Source organism: Coffea arabica, chromosome 10c (genome assembly GCF_036785885.1).
Source record: "Coffea arabica cultivar ET-39 chromosome 10c, Coffea Arabica ET-39 HiFi, whole genome shotgun sequence".
Taxonomy (NCBI): Eukaryota; Viridiplantae; Streptophyta; class Magnoliopsida; order Gentianales; family Rubiaceae; genus Coffea; species Coffea arabica.
The window spans coordinates 19,728,494-19,749,034 of NC_092329.1; the positions used below are offsets into that span (position 1 = coordinate 19,728,494).

General features: G+C 37.1%; 1 protein-coding gene across 6 annotated transcripts; it reads left to right on the forward strand.

Moving 5' to 3' along the window:
• Positions 1-248: 248 nt before the first annotated feature.
• On the forward strand, positions 249-15,936 carry LOC113702837 (uncharacterized). 6 transcript variants are annotated; one of them, XM_072069318.1, is made up of 19 exons: positions 249-2,111; positions 7,333-7,418; positions 7,568-7,954; positions 8,049-8,132; positions 8,368-8,745; positions 9,526-9,586; positions 10,530-10,674; positions 10,835-10,908; positions 10,978-11,226; positions 11,423-11,670; positions 11,851-12,081; positions 12,172-12,393; positions 12,486-12,539; positions 12,676-12,741; positions 12,821-12,961; positions 13,049-13,102; positions 13,579-13,638; positions 14,868-15,269; positions 15,388-15,936. In XM_072069318.1, the coding sequence occupies exons 1-19, from the start codon at positions 611-613 to the stop codon at positions 15,553-15,555; spliced, it is 4,611 nt and encodes a 1,536-aa protein (XP_071925419.1). In that variant the 5' UTR covers positions 249-610; the 3' UTR covers positions 15,556-15,936. The 6 variants fall into 6 exon arrangements, with proteins under 6 accessions (XP_071925419.1, XP_071925420.1, XP_071925421.1 ...); XM_072069319.1 differs by having other exon boundaries at positions 295-2,111; positions 7,568-7,945; XM_072069320.1 differs by having other exon boundaries at positions 476-2,111; positions 9,523-9,586; positions 15,375-15,936.
• Positions 15,937-20,541: the final 4,605 nt, after the last annotated feature.

Consider the following 20,541-nt stretch of genomic DNA (forward strand, 5'->3'; position numbering starts at 1 on the left):
AGTTGAATTCAATTCAAAGGCCCAAATCTGAATTCAGATCATGCGCCTATTAGAGACCCATGTTTGACAATAGACGGTGGCGTCAAAATAAAAAACCAAGATTCTGATTCCTTGCCACGTCCCCACCTTATTATATTCCTTCTTATTTTAATTGCCCCATTGTAGCACGTCACTTCTCTACACCCTCAAAAATATATTAAAAAAAAATCTTATTACATAAATCTCTCTCTCTCTCTCTCACAAAAACCGAATCGCCCTTGTCTTTCCTCCAGAAAACGCGACTCTTTCGAAAGCGAAGTAGTGTGAAAAAAAAAGGGATCCAAAAGAAACACCGAAATTGTATTTTACTCCCCAAAAAAACCCTAACCCTAGCCGCGACACCCTCAATCTGCACGGGCACGCTAAATTTCTGACTCTCTTTGGGCCGAAACTCGGACAGGGTATATAGGTAGGAGTGGGATTGAACGGTAATTTGATAATTGAGTCGGAATTTTGGAGTTTTTTTGGGAGAATTTTGGAGGAGGATTAGGATAGGGGTTAGGGTTAGGGTTTGCAAGGAGGTTAGGAGAAGGAGGAAGGGGAAGAGGAGGAGGACGAGGAGGGTGATGGAATGCTGCAAGCGTGGTGTTGGAAGTGGTTGGTGGAGGCAATGACTGGTGGAGGCGGCGGAGGTGGAGCAGGAGGAGGAGGAGGGGGAGGAGGGCAGCCGAGGAGGAAGTTGAATATGGGCAACGAAGGGAAACCTTGGCCTGTTTCAGTGAAGGCACCTATCTCGGTTGAAATTACGGATAAGCCCTTGAGCCCTGAGGAACTTGGGGCACCCTTGACACCGCCACTGAGGAACTCCTTTTCGTCAATGGATTTCTTCAGCCAAGCTCGCAAAGCGCTTTGCCTGCGGGGCCCTTTTGACGGGGACGATGTTGGTTCTACTCAGACTCCTTCTACCAGTGCTAGTGCTAGTGCTAGTGTGGCTTCCACTACTTTCCTGCCAAGTGCGTTGGCGCAGTTGTTGTCAAAGCATTCTGATAGTAGGAAGAGGCATAAGCGGTCGCATTCAGGCACGGAGCATAAAGCGCGGCCTGAAAAGGCTCGTGGTACAAATATTTGGGTGGAAACGGAGGAGTACTTTCGTGATTTGACCGTGGAGGATATAGATAAGCTCTGTGAGGTCTCGACTCTGGGTTTGTCAAATAGTGATAAGTGCTTTTCCATACCTGCATTGGACAATGAGGGGAATGTTTGCAATTTGTGCAGCATAGGTGATATGTACAATGTAGAGATTGCCAGCGTCCAAAGTAGTGGGGGTTCTGATGGACGGCTTCCTATAAGGGATGAAGATAGTGACATTAAAGAAACTGGAAGGGAGGAGGATGGTGGAATTAAGAACAAAAATGAGCTGCAGCTTATGGATGTGGACATTGTAGGAGAAGGAAATGAAGCAGGTAAGGCAGAGGAAGAAGATGAAGAAGTAGGAGGTGGAGGAGGAGGAGAAGAAGAAGAAGGAGGAGGAGAGAAAAGTAAGAAGGATAATGGTTTTAAGTTTGATACCGGTTCAAATGGTTTGGAATGGTTATTAGGTTCTAGAAGTAAGATCTATTTGACTTCAGAGCGGCCTTCGAAGAAACGGAAGCTCTTGGGTGGGGATGCAGGGTTGGAGAAAGTTCTTGTTTGTCATCCTGTGGAAGGTTTTTCTTCTTTGTGTCACTACTGTAGTAAAGGTGACATGGGTGACCAGCTGAACCGGTTGATCATTTGCAGCTCTTGTGGTGTTTCTGTTCATCAAAGATGCTATGGGATGCAGGATGATGTGGATGGGACTTGGTTGTGTTCTTGGTGTAAACAGAAGAAAGATGGTCAGAGTGGTGACAGACCATGCTTGCTTTGTCCCAAGCAGGGTGGTGCACTGAAGCTTGCTCAAAAGACAGAAAATCAGGGTCTGCAGGTGGAATATGCTCATTTGTTTTGTTGCCAGTGGATGCCTGAGGTTTATGTGGAGAATATTAGGACGATGGAGCCGATAATGAATATTGATGGTATAAATGATACTCAGAGAAAGCTAGTTTGTTATCTTTGCAAGGTGAAGTTTGGTGCCTGTGTACGTTGCAGCTATGGTATGTATTGTTGCTTGCTTATAGTACATTCTATTGATTATTGGATGGTACAACAAACTGAAGGTTATATATATATATATATATATGTGTATATATATATATTTTTTCTGAGTGGTAAGGGATGCCGTGTAAGTTGAACTAATACGAATGTACCAGATTGCGAGGACAGTTTGATTATAAGTGCTTGCTTATATGTACTTCCTACACTGTTGAGCTCTGGGTTATATGGTCTGATAAAATGGTGAAAACCCTTTTATATCTATATAGATATCTTGGCTAGTGCTCAATTTGTCTTTTTATTGCACGTTTGGCTTGAAATATATCATGCAAATGGAGTGTAGTTTTTTTCTTTTGGGTAGTTACAGTGACTCAAGTAGATTATTTTCTTGATGATTATTACCTGTAGATCATTTTCTTGATGATTACTCCCTGATGATTATTCCCTTGTTCATCTTGGATTGATGGATGTTAAATGGTTGATTAACTGCTTGTCTGGTGATGTTGCTCTTGTTTGTGGTTGTCACAAAGTATTTTTTAGCACCATGTTTGTTCTGTTTTTCTTTTTTTTTTTTGGGGGGGGGGTTGGAGAGGGTTATACATGCATGTATATTGGTCTGTATGCCATCTTCTTTATCACCAAGGATCTTTAAATGTTACATAACCTTTTGTCCCAAAAGTATAATTCTATTGAATTTGTACCTGCTAGCTCTTCTGAGAAAAAGGAAGAAGGGCGCTTTTCTCCCTGAAGATCCTGTAATTGCTCACCAAATTTAGTTGATAAAATCATATTTTCCTCTTTCAGCTAGAGTACTCTTTTGTCCCCAATTTTTTATTGAGCTTTTATAGACTGTTTTGAGAGCTATAAGGTTTATAGACAGCCATTCAGTTATCGACGACTTAGATGCTGTGTTGTCAAGAGTGTGAAATAGAGATTTCATAACTTTCTAGGAAATTGTTGCAATCAGTGTACCTGAGAATAGCATATTGTTGTTAGTTGGTTTATTATCCAAAAAGAAAGAGAAGCAATACAAGCGTGCATTTTAAGTTTGATAACAAGTTAGCTGAAGGTTGAGTTAGCTGTAATTAACACAGGAGGAAGATCTCTAGGAGCTTTTTTCCTTGATTAACTAAATTAAATTGATTCCTCTTGTGAATGTGGTATACAAAATTGATTATGGACAATTTTTGTGCTGTAGTCTTGCTATATGTCAAATGCTGAAATTTCTTGTGTGATTTTCTTTTTCTCATCATTCATGTGGAAGGAAGAGAACAAATGTTGATAAAGGGCTGGGTTTTCATTATAAATTGTTTCATGTATTCATATTGTCCCTTGTGAATTTCAGTTTTGCCTTTCCTTTCTTGGAGTCCATTGAGCTATTGATGTACAAGTGATGTACTGTATCTGGACCTTTGATATCTGTGAGGATCCTGGTCTTTTTCACTTGCTAGATTAATTAATGGTATGAGGAACTTACATGCAAAAGGTAGTCGAATTTGTCAAAAGCAAACTATTCAAAACAGTGTAGAGATTCAAAATTCAAAAATTTTTGTTTTCTATTATTGTGTTGTTCAGTGAGTGCATATTTTGATGTGTCATTTCTTGATTTTCTCTTCTTTTCTTCTTACATGCTTGTATAATTGTTGTTAACAACCATTATTTTTAACAGATTTTGATGTTCTTTTTTGTTTTGGACTTGAAAAGGAATTTGATGGTAGGGTAATTTAACTTTTGAGAACTTATTAGTAGATAACCACTACCAAATGGCATTCCTGATCAATGTTACTATATAAAGTATGATATTGAAGTTGTTATTAATTTCTGTCCAAATTAAAAAAAAATGCTTGGATCATTCTTGTTGGTGCATGAGCAACTTGTGTTGAAAACTGCCTTATGTTCAGTATGTTCCACGGAAGTGTCTGTTCCTTGCTTCCATAAGGCCCCAAAGATGCAAGCTTGGGCTATTTTAAGGTTTCCTATATACATATTTTTTAAATACGACTTCTGATATATTTGTTGATACGAAATAAGCGGGGTATATTTTCATAGGAGATCATTTTTGTACTGGATTGATGTTAGGCCAGAAGATAAATAAGTTGCACATGTTTAAGTTGCTATTACAGTGAAAGGTCCTAAAGATTCTTTTTTTCTTGACGATATGCTTGATATTTTTTTAAATTTTTGGCATAAAATAAGGGCTTCTTAGAAGGAAAAAAAGGATAAGGGCTTCTATAGCACACGCATGGTTGTAATTGCACAAGACAGGTGGTGGGTGGTTTTAACTTTTTCAACTATTATGATGTTCCAAACAAATATTCTTTGCAGAATTAGTATTTTGGCATGTGATTGCGGCAGTATCTCTCTGATATTTTTGAACTCTGCTATCTATTCAGTAAATTGCACTTTTTTGCCCCCTTTTGCATCACAAAATAACACATGTAATAGAAAGAATAATATCAAATCCCCAATGTCTCAATGTGCTCACAAAAATCATTTTGGCTGAAAAGAGCAAGTTATTATCATTTTGTTAAAGGTTAATTAAGACAGATGACAGCTTGAATTAGTTCAATATGGTGCAGCTGAAAAAATAGTCAGGTTGTATTCTGTGGATAAACTAATCCGGTAAGTTAGGTGAACGTGAGAATCTTATATTGAGCTATTGCCTTATAATGCATGTCCTGTATTAGAAGTTGTTTTAACCTTAAAAATGTTTTGCGAGCTTATGATCTCATGCTGTATGGAAGTGAGGTAAATAACACCCCCTGTGGTTTTTATTATCTGAAACTAGCGACCAATATGAAGCACAGCAAAGTGCACAAATCTAACCAATGCTCAGAAGTGCAAAAGAGAAACCTTTTAATTCTTTTCCTTCCCTTTTTCCCACTCCAATTTTCTTAAAGCCATTGTTTTTTTCTTTTCCTTATCATTTATTAGTAAATAGTGTAATTAGTTTGCGACTTTTAAGGGATTAGAAGTCTATATTACTTGATAATAACTATGGTAAATCCTTAATGTTTCTTGACTTAATTGATGAGGATGAGTAGGATTTTAATTTTGATGCATTTTTGAATGCTTTGGCTGCTTGGAACCTTCAAAGTTGGATATATTAGTTGTTCACTTTCTTGTAGATATGCATTTGTTTTTTGTTATGGAATTGTAGTTTGTACTTTTAATCTTTGATGCATTTGTTTGCGCTGTTTTTTTTGCTAGAAATGTTTATTATTGTGCTTCTTTTGTACTTTAAATGTTTAAATTTGCAAAAGTGTAAGCTGTGAGTGAATATACATACAATTGCACTTACACTCATACAGCATAGCTGCACTTGCAGGCCTACCTCAATCTGGTGCACTATGTGTCTTATTACCATGGCTGCTGTAATTTATCTAGTTAGGGAAGTTTACCTATGCCTCAAAGGCACTTTCTCTATATGCAGAGGAAATCAAACACCATAGTAGTTTTAAAGACGGTTTAGCAATCCCAAGGCTATAATCTGAAGACTTGAGATATTTGATCTGTGCAGTCTTTGAAGCAGATTGCCCCCCCCCAACCCAAACAAAAGAAAAGGTGCTATAGTTATCTGATTTTGTTATTGCATACTGGGGTAAATTTCATTCTTTAGGGGTAGTAGGTAAAGCAGTGAGAGCTGGTAGTCTTTTTGTTCTGTTCTGCACAGCTTGTCTCTCTATGATATGGGCCAAGTATTCTAATTGTAGTTTATGATTCACAGTTCTGAAAGAATTGTGATGATGCTGGATGACTTAGAGGTAGATAGTTTCTCAATAGAGGCAACAGAAAAGTAGCATATCAGGGTCTAGTAGGACTATGATGTGTAAAAGAGTTGTGAAATATTGTTGGTATCACGTGTGATGGTTGGTAGGAATTGTTTTTATCTGTAGGAAGAAAGAATGTTGACAGAGTGACATCAGGCTTTCCTGAGTATGTTGGCGGCTGGTAAGAATTGCTTTCTGCACTGTGATTTGAGCATTTAACATCTACAACTTGAGAATGCGAGTTAATGGTATATCAGCCAAGGTCTTCAAAACTATATGGTGTTGAATGGACTGATGAGAACAGAATTGAGAACAGTGGGAAATCTATATTAAGTATTAAGATGAGAAAAACATAGCTTTTTTTGGGGGCAGGGGGTTGCTAAATTTCTCAAAGGAATGAAAGGTCAAGCTCTAATGAACTCAAATATGGGCAAAGGAACCTCGTGAAATGAAATAAGAAGTGATAATTCGTATGATATACTAAATACTTATTCTTTGGCATTCACTGTTGTAGTTTATAAATGTAGTCGTTCATTCTTCTCTAACCTGACACATCAAAACTACATTTTGGGTACAATTATATAAGATATATTTAAAACTAAACCAAACTTTCGCAGTTTATAAACAGTCATTCATTCTTCTCTAACCTACACATCAAAATTAAGTTTTGAGCACAATTAGTCATGATATGTCTAGAATTAAATTAAAATTTCTGTGAGTTTTCTTCACTGCACGACCTCAAAAAAAAAAAAAGAGCCAGTAGGAATGGTTACTAAATGGAGTAGAATGTAATATAATACACAATGCCGACAAACTGGAGAAATGTACTTTCACACTGAAGTACATGAGGAGGCTTCTTACGACAATTAGAAAACTTGATCCAGATTATTTTACTCATGACCTTTTCTTTAATGTTCTGGAGGCCATAGTTTTTCCCTATTAATGCCCACTGCATCATTTGAATGTGGGATTATGGACTAGTTGACAACTTCTTGCCTCTAATGTAAACTTGCTACTGAATAGCTTTTAGTAGAGGCTGGTTTGACTTGGTTTTTCTTTGGTGGGGGACCCATTCTGCTGGGGTGAGTTGTTCCTTTAGGAGGCAAGATGTTGGCTTGAGGGCCATTGTATATTATAGAGTTATATCTTCATCGAGCTCTGTTCATGTATCATTTTGTTGACTCACTTCAGTTATAGGTGCGGCTTCCAACTGGAACTTTGTTTATTTAGTTTGGGTTTTCAACTTTCATGTTTGTTTACTTGGTGCTGTTGCAAGATTCTCTTGATTTGTACATCCTATTTGACTTACATTTGGGCATCGATCCTTTGACTTGGCTCTCCCCTTCTGTGTATGCGTGTGTTTGATTGTGCTTTGCTGTTGGAAGTTTCACCTCTGACATGTTTATTGAATTGCATCCAAATTTTATTGACTGTTCTCAATTGTGTTTAATAGGAGCTTGTAGAACTTCTTTCCATCCTTTATGTGCTAGAGAGGCAAAGCACAGAATGGAGATTTGGGGAAGACGTGGATGTGATGAAGTATGTTTATTCTTTCATCTATTTAAATTAAAAGGGGGGGGGGGTTATTTCCATATTTCTGTCAGGTCTGATCATGTTCATCTGTTGATGGTGTAAATTTGATTTGAAGTGATTTTTACCCTTTTTTTGTGCCATTGACTTTCTTTCAGGTTGAGTTGCGAGCATTTTGTTCAAAACATTCAGAAGTTGATAATGGCACCAGTGGTCAGTGCACAGGAGACATGTTGGTGCCTGTTGGTCCTGATTCAAAGAATCAGGCTGTGAAGCCATCAGCTGACAGAATTCACAAATTTGGCAGAAGGAATGGGGATAAGGTTGCTGTCAATATCGAAATAGATGATTTGAGTGTGAATGCGGATAAGATGAACAATGGTGTGTTACATGTGGATGGATTGTCAGATAACAGGTCAAATTCTGAAGTTCAGTCACAATTGGTTGATTTGCAGCAGCATTTTAATAATGGTACATCAGGAGTGGAAGCCACCAATGATGATGATGTATCTGAAACTATGAATCTCAACATGATGGTGAGGAAGGTACCGAGTATTGTTCATCATTTGAAGTCTTTATGTGGAGGTTTTTATTTTTTCTGCAGACATGTAATTATTATTTGCTTGTTTCTTTTTTCAGTTAATTGATCAAGGGAAAGTTGATATGAAAGATTTGGCTGAAGAATTTGGGGTATCTCCTGATTCATTGGCCCCAGTCCTCAAGGTAAACTTTAATTCTCTTGGGACTTGTTATCTTGCAAATTTTTTCCTGGGGTTAGTTCACTTTATGAGCTGGGTACTATCAGAGCTGAATAAAGCCTTGCTTTGTTGTCACCTTTGTGTGGTTTATCTCTTATTCTATGAGCAGAGTAAATTGGTACTGTTTTTGAGCAATCTCCTTATATTTCAACTAGTTTTCAGTTTTAGTTACTTTTTAACCTGATGGTTTGTTTGTACAGGAAAATCTGGCAGTCCCCGGCTTGAATGGTAAAATAGTTACGTGGCTTAAGCATCATGGTAATGTTGGCAGCTTACACAAAACAGTGAAAGTTAAGATCAAATCCAGTACATCATCAATGGATGAAGATCACATGAGTGTTCCTGTCGATTCAAATGCTGTAACAGTGTCTAGAACCAAAATACCGAATGTTGACCCAATCAAGTGCATACCACCTCGAAGGAGAACTAAAAGCGACATCAGGATTTTGAACAATGATAAAGTTATGTGCACATCGCGAGAAATGATTGGTGATGATATGGTCTTGGATGAGATGGGATGTGGTTTGCCCAATGGGGATGGCTGTCCAAGTAAGGGGTCTTCTGCTGGCTCTGAGAAGGTGATTACATCAATACTTGCTTGTCTTTGGATTGGACAATCAGTGAACTTTGTCTTTTGTTGAGTTCATTAGATGTATTTGGCTTGTTAGTGAGACTTTCTTTAGAGCTGTTAATGATAGAAAAGATCACTAAGAGTCATTCAGTTCCTATAAAATTTTAGCTATAAAGTTTCTGTAGTTCAGATAAATATTCGTTTTATCTGGGGTGCCAATACCCGATGACTGATGATAGCATTTTTTTTGTTTTGCTTTGGCCCTCAGTCAAATGATAACTTAAGCTACCAAAGGGCACGAGATGTTCATTATCCAGGGCACATTAGCCTGACTTACTACTACTAATCTAATCCAAGTCTTGTTACCTGATGTATTTGGGGTATGCATCCCATAATGTTCTATTATGCACTTGTATCGTGCTTCCTGCCTTTGCTAGTTTTATTTCAATTTGGAAATTTTGTTTGGAAGTTGTTTATATTGTTTGTTTTCATTCTTATATCTGTTTTTCACAATATTAGTTATTGCTTGTTAGTGTACGTCTGTGTTGTTAATTTTCCCACTTCTTGATAATGTTATAGTTCTGTTTAATGAGCATCCATGTTCTTGATGTTAAAGAATTGAGCACTTTGATATGGTTTGAGTTGATATCTGATGATAACAAGTGTCCTGTACTTCTTCTGGTCCTTTTCTGGAACTGAAGTTCTGCTACTGCTTTTGTACAATGTCTTTGAAGTTCTGCTATTGATTTCGTACAATGTTTAAATAATTTATATTTTCTTTTAGCAGAATATCAATGAGGGATTGGAATGTGAGGATATTTCTGCAACAATTCTCCCTGAAGACGAAGGTGTGATTGTAATCTATCATCTAGCTGCTGCATGTAGTTAATAGTTATAGTCTAATCCAAGTTGTGGGATGTAAATTTTGCATGAAGTCTTCTGGTTTGAAAGATTCTGTTGCTCTTGTTACTTCAAAATTGCTACACCTTGTCATTATCTATGTTCGTTGAACCTTGAAACTCTTCTTCTTGAGAAGCAAATATGCGATGCACGTCTCACTTAGGCCTGAGAAAAGCATATTCTGTTACAGTGCTCAGTCTAGAGTGAAACTCTGTAAAATCAGGTAGATTTTGATATTTTCCCAGCCTAATCTTGTGTCTGATACTTTATTCTTAGTTTGTCCATTCTTTCTTGAAAGGAATGGTTGTTTTCTTGGCAATCCAATTTCTGGGGCCCCTGAAGAAGGGGTGGGGATGAGGGTCGATTGAGGATTTAGCTGCTGTCACTGTAGGAGGTTTTCCTTTTTGTTCACCTGTTGAACCTAGTCTCTTCTTCTGATTTCTGGTTCCTCTGTAGTCATACCCCTTGTTTGAGATGTGCTTTCATTTAAATTCATAATGTGGAAAAACAATCTGGTTGAGCATGATTATATTGTTCACTGCAAATTACGAGGTTCTGCAATTATCATGAAGTGGATGTTTAGCAACCCTTTCTGTTTTAATGTGTTCTGTAGAATGTGCATAGAGATGCCTAACATGTCCCTTTTTATGTTCCTGTTGTCAAACACTTTTTTTTGGGGGGCAAAAGGGGGGGGGGGTTGGGGTGCTAGTGGAGGGAAATGGTGAGAGTAGTATAGCGAGACAGCCCTGAGAATTCTTAATTCACTTATCATTTTGTTTATCAAATCCAGATGTTTTGCTGTGTTTAAGTCATAGCACCAAAAGTCCCAACTAATTTTCAAATTTTCAAACCGTGTTTTCCTTGCTCATACTTTTTTATTCTGTTTGACAGGTGAGCCATCAGATGCTGTAGCCATTGGCATGTACCAGAATGGTCCATCAAAGGTGGATGCTGCATCTGAACATAATACTGCTGCAAAGTATGATAAAAAGAATGCAAAATCATTAGTTGCTTTAGATTGCGTTCCTAATCTAATGTAAGTTCTACTCCTATAATTGCATGTAGTTCCTATAATAGTGGCCAATTTTGCTTAAGAGGCCTTTATACTTTGGAGTTTTGTTGACGTTTCATTTGCCAAAAATGTCTTGCTGCATGGAGCCCTTCCAAACTTTTTCTTTGTTTTTGTGCTTTGGCAGAAATTCTGAATCTTACACTCACCCACTTATACAGCATAAGCTAATTGCGATGAATAATAGAGTTGATTATGGAGGTAATTTTGCTGCCTATTTTTAACTTTTACCTCAAAAAAAGGTGGGGATTTACTAGCATTCTTAAGCAGGTTCAAGAGAGAGAGAATTTTCGCAGTTTGGAGCATCTTCAAGTTCAGGCATTTGCTGCCATCGACATGGTCAACAAGCAGCTCCTACTGATTGGATGACTAAACTTAGCGTGGGAAATCGTGAACAATTGGTAAAGGCAAGGAAAATGGGTCTGCTGGAATTGTCTCCATCCGATGAAGTTGAAGGAGAACTCATCTTTTTTCAGCAGAGGCTATTGTCCTGTGCTATTAGTAGAAAGCATTTTATTGGTGAGTACGGCTTCTATTTTAGTTATTTGCTTTTCCTTCATTTGTCATTTTATTTTTAGGTTATCTTGGGCTGTAAAGTTTTCTTTTTTGGTTGGGTATTGATGAAGATCTTAGCTGGTGATTCTAATGTCAGTATTTGTTTTGCTTTCTTCTTGTTGATATCTAATTCCATTATTTGTTGGTTTTGTCTCTGCAGATGATTTAATTTCTAAGGTTGCAAAGAATCTTCAAGAAGAAATTGATGCTGCTAGGAAAAAGAAATGGGATGCCGTTTTGCTTAGCCAGTATCTTTATGATCTTAGAGAAGCAAAAAAGCAAGGAAGAAAGGAGCGACGGCACAAAGAAGCTCAGGCTGTCTTGGCTGCTGCAACAGCTGCAGCTGCGGCTTCGTCTAGGATTTCATCATTGAGGAAGGATGCCATTGAAGAATCGGCACATGCAGAGGTTTGTTCTGCACATAATAGGGTTAAGTAATGATTTTTATTAATTACTTTCTTGCCTCGCTTGTTTTTGTTCCTTGTCATTTCTCTATTTATATGTATTCCTAATCTGCTTCTTGGACAATTCTTTTCGTCTTTATTTTTTATTTTTTTCTTTGCTTTCATTTCTTCCTCCTTTGTGCAGGATCTGTCAAAGGGTAACTTTTCTAATGGACGGCCAGGGATCTACTCGCAGCAAAATCCTCGAGTCAAGGAAACAATTTCAAGATCAGCTGCTGCACGTCTCTCATCTGAAAAGAACTCTGATCCTTTCTCTTTGGCATCAGATTTTGCCGTTGAACACCCCAGAACTTGTGAAATTTGTGGAAGATGTGAGACAATTTTGAATCCAATCTTAGTCTGTTCAAGTTGCAAGGTGAATTTCTCTGAAAAATGTCTTATGGACCTTAGTATATGTGTGCAAGTTGTAAAGTTCCCACACATTCCTCATTTTCTTTGCTAACAGGTTGCAGTTCATTTGGATTGTTTTCGAGGTGTTAAAAGTTCAACTGGTCCGTGGTATTGTGAATTATGTGAAGATCTATTGTCCTCTAGAGGCTCTGGATTGCCAACTGCGAGTGCCTGGGAGAAACCCTATTTTGTGGCTGAATGCGGTTTATGTGGTGGAACTGCTGGTGCTTTTAGAAGGTCAACCAATGGTCAATGGATCCATGCTTTTTGTGCTGAAGTAAATTTTCTTATCTCTTATAACTGGACATTACGTTGGTTGTTAATATTCACTACTATGGATTTATGTTTTACTTCTCTTGATGTTTGTAGTGGGTATTAGAATCAACATTCAGAAGAGGACAAGTCAATCCAGTTGACGGCATGGTGTGTACATTTGTCTACTATTTTTATGGATCGAATTTGCATTTAGCTTATAATGTTTAAAAGTGCATGTTTATTAGCTGGTTAAGTACAAGACATTTGTAGTGTTATTGATTGATTTCCATGCTACCATTGCCAGGAGAGTCTCTCCAAGGGAGGTGAAGTATGTGTTATTTGCTCTAGGAAGCAAGGTGTCTGCATTAAGGTGGGCTGATATGTTTCATCATGATTTTCTGCTTATTCTTCGAATCTGTTTATTCTAACTATTCAGTGATTATCTGCAGTGTAATTATGGCAACTGTCAGAGCACATTTCATGCCTCTTGTGCTCGAAGCACTGGCTTCTATATGAATAGTAAAACTATTGGTGGAAAGCTACAGCACAAGGCTTATTGTGCAAAGCATAGCCAGGAACAAAAAGCAAAGGTTGAACAAATTTGCGTTAGAGAGCATCAATGCTCTATAATCTTTTTGTTTTGTTAGTTTTGAATTTGGCTTTATGTCTTCTTGCAGGCTGACACACAAAAACATGGTATGGAGGAGTTCAAGAGTCTTAAGCAAGTCAGGGTAATTGATAGACAAGTTTTTTGTGTGTATCATGAATGGTCATAATTGCAAGCTTCTTAGCATAACTAAATATATCCTTGGCTGAAGATCATTTATGGATGTATACGGTAATTATACCTCGTACACATAGGGAAAAAGATTAAGCTGTATGTAGTTGGTGAATTGAAATGTTAAGAGATCTTGAGCCTTTTTCTTTCAATTTACATATCATTTTCAAAGTTGCATATTGTTGCATATCATTTGGTGAGTATAATCTTCATTTTGAAGTACTTAATAATGTAGTATCATAGAGATGGTCTTACCAAGGACCAAAGGGCTTGTAAGTGTTCTTGCTCACAAGTGTATGCTTGTACTTTTAATGGGTTATTTAATCTTGATATTTAGATAAATTGATCTCAATTTATGTTTTCCATGAACTTTTCAAATGTTTCAATGAGTGGTGGCCTAAACTTTTACACTTTCTGATTCTTGTACAGGTGGAACTGGAGAGATTACGTCTTCTTTGTGAGCGAATCATAAAGCGAGAGAAACTGAAAGTAAGCACCTTGTAGTTTTCTCCTCCTAACATTGGAAGTGCACTTTCTTTATGCATCATGTACGTTTGAGATAAAAAAATTATAACAGCACTTCTTCTGTCTTGTAATCATGGTTCCATAAAAAATTAGCTCCTGCTCCTCATTCATCCTCCTTGGTCTTTTTGTTTTCATTTTTTAATTTTTGTTTTGCTTATATTTTGATGTTATAGTATCAATATGCAGTTCCTTGGATATGTTCTCCATTTTCCACTCAATGTTACATCTTTTTTTGTGTAAAACAAAGACACAAGATAGTAGTTTTGGTGAGTATTGGAAGTGGGAAATTTCCTCTGTTGTTAATCTTCTCCTAGATAAGTATGCTGTGTTGGAGAAGAATGTGCAGATTTTACTTGTGCGGGTTTTGATGGAGACTCTCTGTCCATGGGAACCAGCTGAGAGGACGTGGTTGGTGGAGGGAAATACGTGCCGAAGTTGTTTCTTTGCTTTTCCCTCTTTCCTTTCTTTGCTTAATATCATCGGTGAGGCTGGAGTAGTTTTTGCACGAGCTTCTCCCTAATTTGAGCCTTTTTAGTTTACTGTGTTTTATGCTATGCTATCTCGCCATCGTTCTCCATCTTTCTAGGTTTCCTGGAGCGTGGATGTGGTTGTTGGAAGTGCATCCTCATTCTACAGTACAAAATTGTTGGAAGGGTTTAGATATCTATACTATAATAAAAAGGACAGCACCTTTTTATATGGGATGATACTTTTGAATTGTAGTTTCAATTTGTTCTTACCTATTCTTATGGCGATTTGCTATAACTGCCTCTTTTGTGGGAAAAGCACGTACACATAAACCCTAAATTTACCTCTAAAATGTAATATTAGTATTAATGATTTAATTTGTACAAATAACTGAAATTTGATTCTATTGCACTCACACATAGTGTGCCTTTGGTGACTTATTTTTATAAGGAAGCTTTTTGTGGTCTCAGCCTTCCTATTTTCCCCCTTTTTTGTTTTTGTTTTTCTTTTATGTGGATTCCACAGTATGATGCTCACACTGTCTCTCAGACAGACGCACACACACACACACACACACACAGATGCTGGCCTGGTGGTTGTTCCCTTTAGTGGGGGGGTGGTTTGCTGCAGATGTTAACAATGCACATATTTGCCTTGCTCAAGATCCTAACATCCTAATGATCGTTATTTGTCTCATTCTTTAGATGATTTTTCTGTCTTTGCAGCGTGAATTGGTTGTTTGTTCTCAAGACATTATTGCTTCAAATAGAGAGAGTGCTGTTTTGTGTGCTCTCACTCGCCATCCTGCATACCATCCTGATGTTAGTTCAGAATCAGCTACAACCTCCACTCGAGGTTATACAGATGGCAACAGATCAGGCAGTGATACAATTCAGAGATCCGATGATGTAACAGTAGACAGTACCATTGCTGGTAAAAGGCATATCAAGTTTCCAGTTTCTATGGAAAACGATCAAAAGACTGATGATAGTTCTGTTTCCCAACACTTTGTCTCGCAAAAACCCGTTGATCGGGTGTCTTTTTCTGGGAAAAAAGTACCTCATAGACCTGGTGTTGCATTGAGGATTCTTTCTGAGGATGCTGAAAAGCGGTCTAGATACAGAAAGGTAAAACTTCTGTTCCATGTGGTTGACTTTCTTGTTGGCTTTAGTGTTGTAATTTCCAACATTAGCATTTAAAAGTTGTTTTGAGACTGAGATGTTGACTTGTAGTGAAAATTTACAGCATCCTGAAACTTTTGAAAAGGAGCTAGTGATGACGTCAGATCAAGCATCTATGAAGAATCAGCTGTTGCCTAAAGGATTTGTTTATGTTCCTATTCGATGTCTTTCAAAAGAGAAAGAGACACTTCCAGATGCATGTGCTCAAGAACCATTGGAACATGATGGTTAGGACAATATAATGAAAATTTTGAATACCCTGATTTAGCCACATCCATCTTGGATGTAGTCTTTTGCAAGCTGATTTTACCAGAAGGATGATGGCTTATTAGATGCCCTGATGAGGCCGAAGTGGGTACATTATTGCTGCCAGTCGGTCCTGCTACTGCCCAGACGGGGATGGTGGGTTCTTCCCATCCCTTGTGTCAAGTGCTTAAATTGGTTGGGTTGTTTGTGTGTTTCTTGGCAGAAGGGATTGAAGAAGCTGGAGCTTGTAATTGTTTGTAATGCCTACTCATGGGCTTTGTAAAGTTTGTGTACATATTCTTACCATGTAAACAGTCAAAGCAATGGTGCAACCTCAAGTTGATTAGTGGATTAATTTATTTGTCAAGATGATGGTGTCACACATTTTATTGTTTTTAACTGCAGGTCCACTATCCTTTTAAGAAGAGGCTTAGTCCTTGTGATTGTTCTTGATGGTTGACATCCTGCTTTACATTTATCTTGGATTTTAGGCTGTGGTAGCTTTAATGGCTGGCATTTAAGTGGGGCTCAGTTTATTTATTTATTTATTTATTTTTTAGATCTCTCTCTCTCTCTCTCTCGCAATAAGATGGGATCTTCATGGAATCTCATTTAAGTTGTTTGAATGCTGACCGTCAAGTGTAAGAGATTTCAGAGATTTCAAAGCTTTTCTCTTTTCGTAGTGAAAGTGACACGTGTGAGGACGGAACCATCAGTTGCACCTGATCCTGAAGGAGAAATACAAGGATGGGAAATGTAAGTTTTCTTTTTTATGTCAAGTTGTAATGGTCGTCAATTCTTATTTCATTGCTTTTGGATTTTATCTTTTAGTCAGATGGTGGATAAAATTCTAGAACTGTTAATTTTGGTTTGTAGAAATTAGAAGATGAAATTTGTTTTTATGTGCACTTTCAATTTGGTCACATTTTTAAGCGTAAATTGGACTCTGAAGGGAATCTCTCCAAGGCCTTTCAATTTGTTGTAATTTTTGAACCCTGGCCCTTCCAAGTGGAAAAGCCTGTCTCTCTATTTTTTATGGTCTTATTTCTGTGTTTCATGGTACTGGTTGATTTGTTTTTAACTCGTACCTGTGTTTGGAGCACATGGTCAAAATGATGTTATGGATGTGCTTAGCATGCAGTTGTGCTTTCATTTCGCTCCATCTTGCTATGCTGGTGTTTGCACAAGTAGCTTAATGTATGAAGCGATTGGTTTAATTGGCACCATCATGTGTAATCCTTCTTGATTTGGAGATTGTAGATTTTGGTAACACTTTGAAAATTGTTATTTCCATGGTCAAGTTAATTTCATATTCTCTACTGGTTCAGTGTTTGGTTGCTTAACTATCTTCTTAGTCACAGGGAAGTACTGAATGATGGGATATGTCTTCCAGCTATTTAAGAACTCGAATGGGAGGGGCCTGTTTAGAAAGGTCTACTTGTCAAATCTGCAAGAACTGGAACTCCTGAAATGTCCAGATGTACGAGGTTAACTCAAGTTGCAGCTGATGCAGGATTCTCCGTTCTTTGGTAGTTTAGTAGTAAAACATGCAATTTACGCTGCTTTTAAAGTTCCCATAGAATTAATTTTAAGGGTTGAGCAAGTGAACTTGGGTAGTGGTATGTTTTTCTCAATTCCCTAATATTGGATCCAGGTATGCATTACCATCGTTTAATGATGTAATTTCATTGGTTGCTCAAAACTTTATTCCTTCGAGCTTCCCTGTGCAACCAATGTGAGTATGATCTGCCCTCGAATGATTATTGTGATCCGTCCTATCTTTTCTTGGATATAGGGGTTAATGAATACCCAGATGACAAGGGGGGCGGAGTGCAGCTGGCACACAGCCCGTGGTATTTTATGGTTTAAGGGTAGACTTGGGGTTCTTGGCCTTGAAAAGCAAATAGAATCAGCATTAATAAAAACTCATGCAGATGATGATGTATATCATTTTTCTTAGACAAACAAAGTGGATGGCTTCTGTGGAAAGGAAAAATAACATCCTTGAAATTTGATTTCTATGCTTGCTTGAAAAAGAACATTCAGTGAAATTGTTACAATTATCATTAGCTGATAGAGGCATTAGGCAGTTAAATGTAAGATCCTTGGTTCGACTATTAATAAAAAAAAAAGACGACAGAAATTTAATTCAATTTTGGCCAGAAACCTTTTCCTCGTGTTTCCATGACGTGTATCTTTTTTTGGGTTAAAATTAAAATTTGAATTTTATGAAAGCAGTGTTTCACTTCTGGGATTGAACCTTCTCCTCAGCATTTAACTTCACTGAATGACACGGATATATTTGTTCTTAATCCCATATGCGCTTCTGGCCTCTCAAGACAAGCTTTATTAACCATCCCCCCCCCCCCCCCCCCCCCACTCCCTGCAAGACCCACCACCACCCACCCTTCCCCTATCCCCTTTTGTTCCTTGTACTTGACAAAAAGTTAATTGAAGCTAAAATTGCTCCTTTTATTCGAGCTTTTTATCTTATTGAATGGCGTGTAGTTTCTTGTAGTTATGATTGTTAAAATGAAATGAATATGGAAAATAGGGGAACCCTTTGTTCATGTGGATGTTTCTAAATTAATGTGGGATTCCTGAATTTGGAAAGAATCCTGAGTTCTCCAATAATGTAAATGAGCTAGAGGAGAACTTGTATTGTGCTCTCTTTTGTGCCGATTAACACTCGTGCTTTCACTTGTGAGGCCAATTAAGCATTTTTGGGTATGTAACTGGTGTTCAGGGAAAGTTAGTTTTGAGTGGGGGAAACAATTGAATGGTGCGTAGTTTCTTGTGGTTATGAATGTTAAAATGAAATGAATATGGAAATTAGGGAAACCATTTGTTCATGTAGATGTTTCTTAATTCATGTGGGATTTCTGAATCTGGAAAGGGTCCAAACTTCAACAATGTAAATGAGCTAGCGGAGAACTTGTATTGTGCTTCCTTTTGTGCCGATTGACACTCGTGCTTTCACTTTTGAGGCCGGTTAAGTATTCTTTTGGTATGTAACCGGTGTTCAAGGAAAGTTAATTTTGAGTAGGGGAAAAATATTGTTCTGTAATTGTATGCCGTTTAATTCGTGTACTATTAACTGAAGAGCAGTAAAGAGTGTTTTGCATATGGATCATTTAATAGCTACAAACAACATGCTAAGAGCTTAACGTCCATGTTTATTAGTCGCTTAGTAATTCTAATTAACAAAAGCAGATTTTAACAAGATAATTGGCTAGTGATATTGTCAGCGCATTTATTTTCCAACCATAGCAATTTTTATCAAAATGTCAAAATTACCATTAAGAAGTCAAACACTAAAATTCGACCGAAACCTATCCTGAAATTATGATTTTTCTAATCTCTTTTTAATAACTTAGGAGAGCATTCAAACTTTAAAAGTTCAGCGGTGAACAAAATTTTATTACTCAAAACCAAATATGTATGAACTCTTTCTACTTTTTCCTATAATATTTTATTGTAGAAAGGATTATCAAGCATTGAATCAGATTAAAATCATAGACAAATTAAGGCCAAGAACCATGTGCTGTGTCCCTCTCAATATTTCCTCAATCTCCACAGATCCAAATTCACCATCATAAAATACCCAGAAAGATAAAACATCACTATCTTCACACACACACACACATATATATTCAATGTCGTTTTTCTCCAGCCACCAACAATCAGGATCTTCCAATGCCAAATGATGCACCAGTCCTTTGATCTAGCGTGCTGCCATTATTTCTGCCCTCTTATCAGTGGCCGTGATAATCATCAATATCAGTGTATTCATTGGCTACATCGCTATCCGACCTATGGTCTCAAATGACTGTTACGAGCGCTCGACTGATTCAACTATTAAGATCAAGCCGAAATTCAATTCCATTTCATGATAACCTCCATAAGTCCTCTCCAAACCAACATTGATTACGCGAAATATTTTTGTTAAAAATCAAATCTGAATGACGACGTGATAAATAAAATCTGAAATACCCAAAATCTTTTTAGACCTATAAATGTATACAAAGAGAGTTTCATTAAAGACCATTTCCATATCGACATTGTGGATTCAGTTCTAAGAAACTGGCTAAGAGTTGCACCATATTTGATCAGAAAATTCCCAAAGATCTGTAAGAAGAATCTGGTTAAAAATATCGAAATGGAACGAACCCCTCAGAAGATTCTTTCTGCATCCACCATGGCTTTAGAACCTTGTGTTTTTGAGGGCTAGAATATGGAATCTCCACAATTGGATAAAGATGCTGACATTGAGACACTTAAGAATAAGGTTAAACAATTAAGGAAGCAGTTACACAAGTCCAAGAGAGGTGAATGCCAGCTGACATACAACTATAGGTGGCAAATCAACCCATTTAATTAAATTTATTCATACCCCTCCATGAATAGATGGGTATGGGTATCTTAAGTTTTTGCATATGGGTATAAATGAGTTACCCAATAATACCTATTTATTAAATAGGTATTATTGGGTAACCCATCAAACCCAATTTACCCATACTCGCCCATGAATAGATGGGTATGGGTATCTTAAGTTTTTGCATATCTCTTCTCTTCCCCCGCCCTTTTTTTTCATATTTTTCATTTTTTTATGATGTTAGCTACTTTTGTTTCATTATTATTATTATTTGTTGGTTTTATTTTCTCTTAATTTGTTAACTTACTCATTTTTTAGCATTATCAATTTATGATAAGTTTAGCCTCTTTTCCTACCTTACCAGAATGAAAATTTCAATTTATACATGAAAAATATATTAGGGAATCAAAATTTTTGGATTAAGTTTATATGTTAATTTTTATAGTACTTAATTTAAATTTTTATATTCTTATTATTTAATTATTAAATAGTATGTAATTTTACGACATAGAGTACGGATAGAAAAAAAATTGATAATTAGGCTTATTGAACATTATAAGTAAATATTTAAAACTAATGATGGGTGCAAAGTGTGAT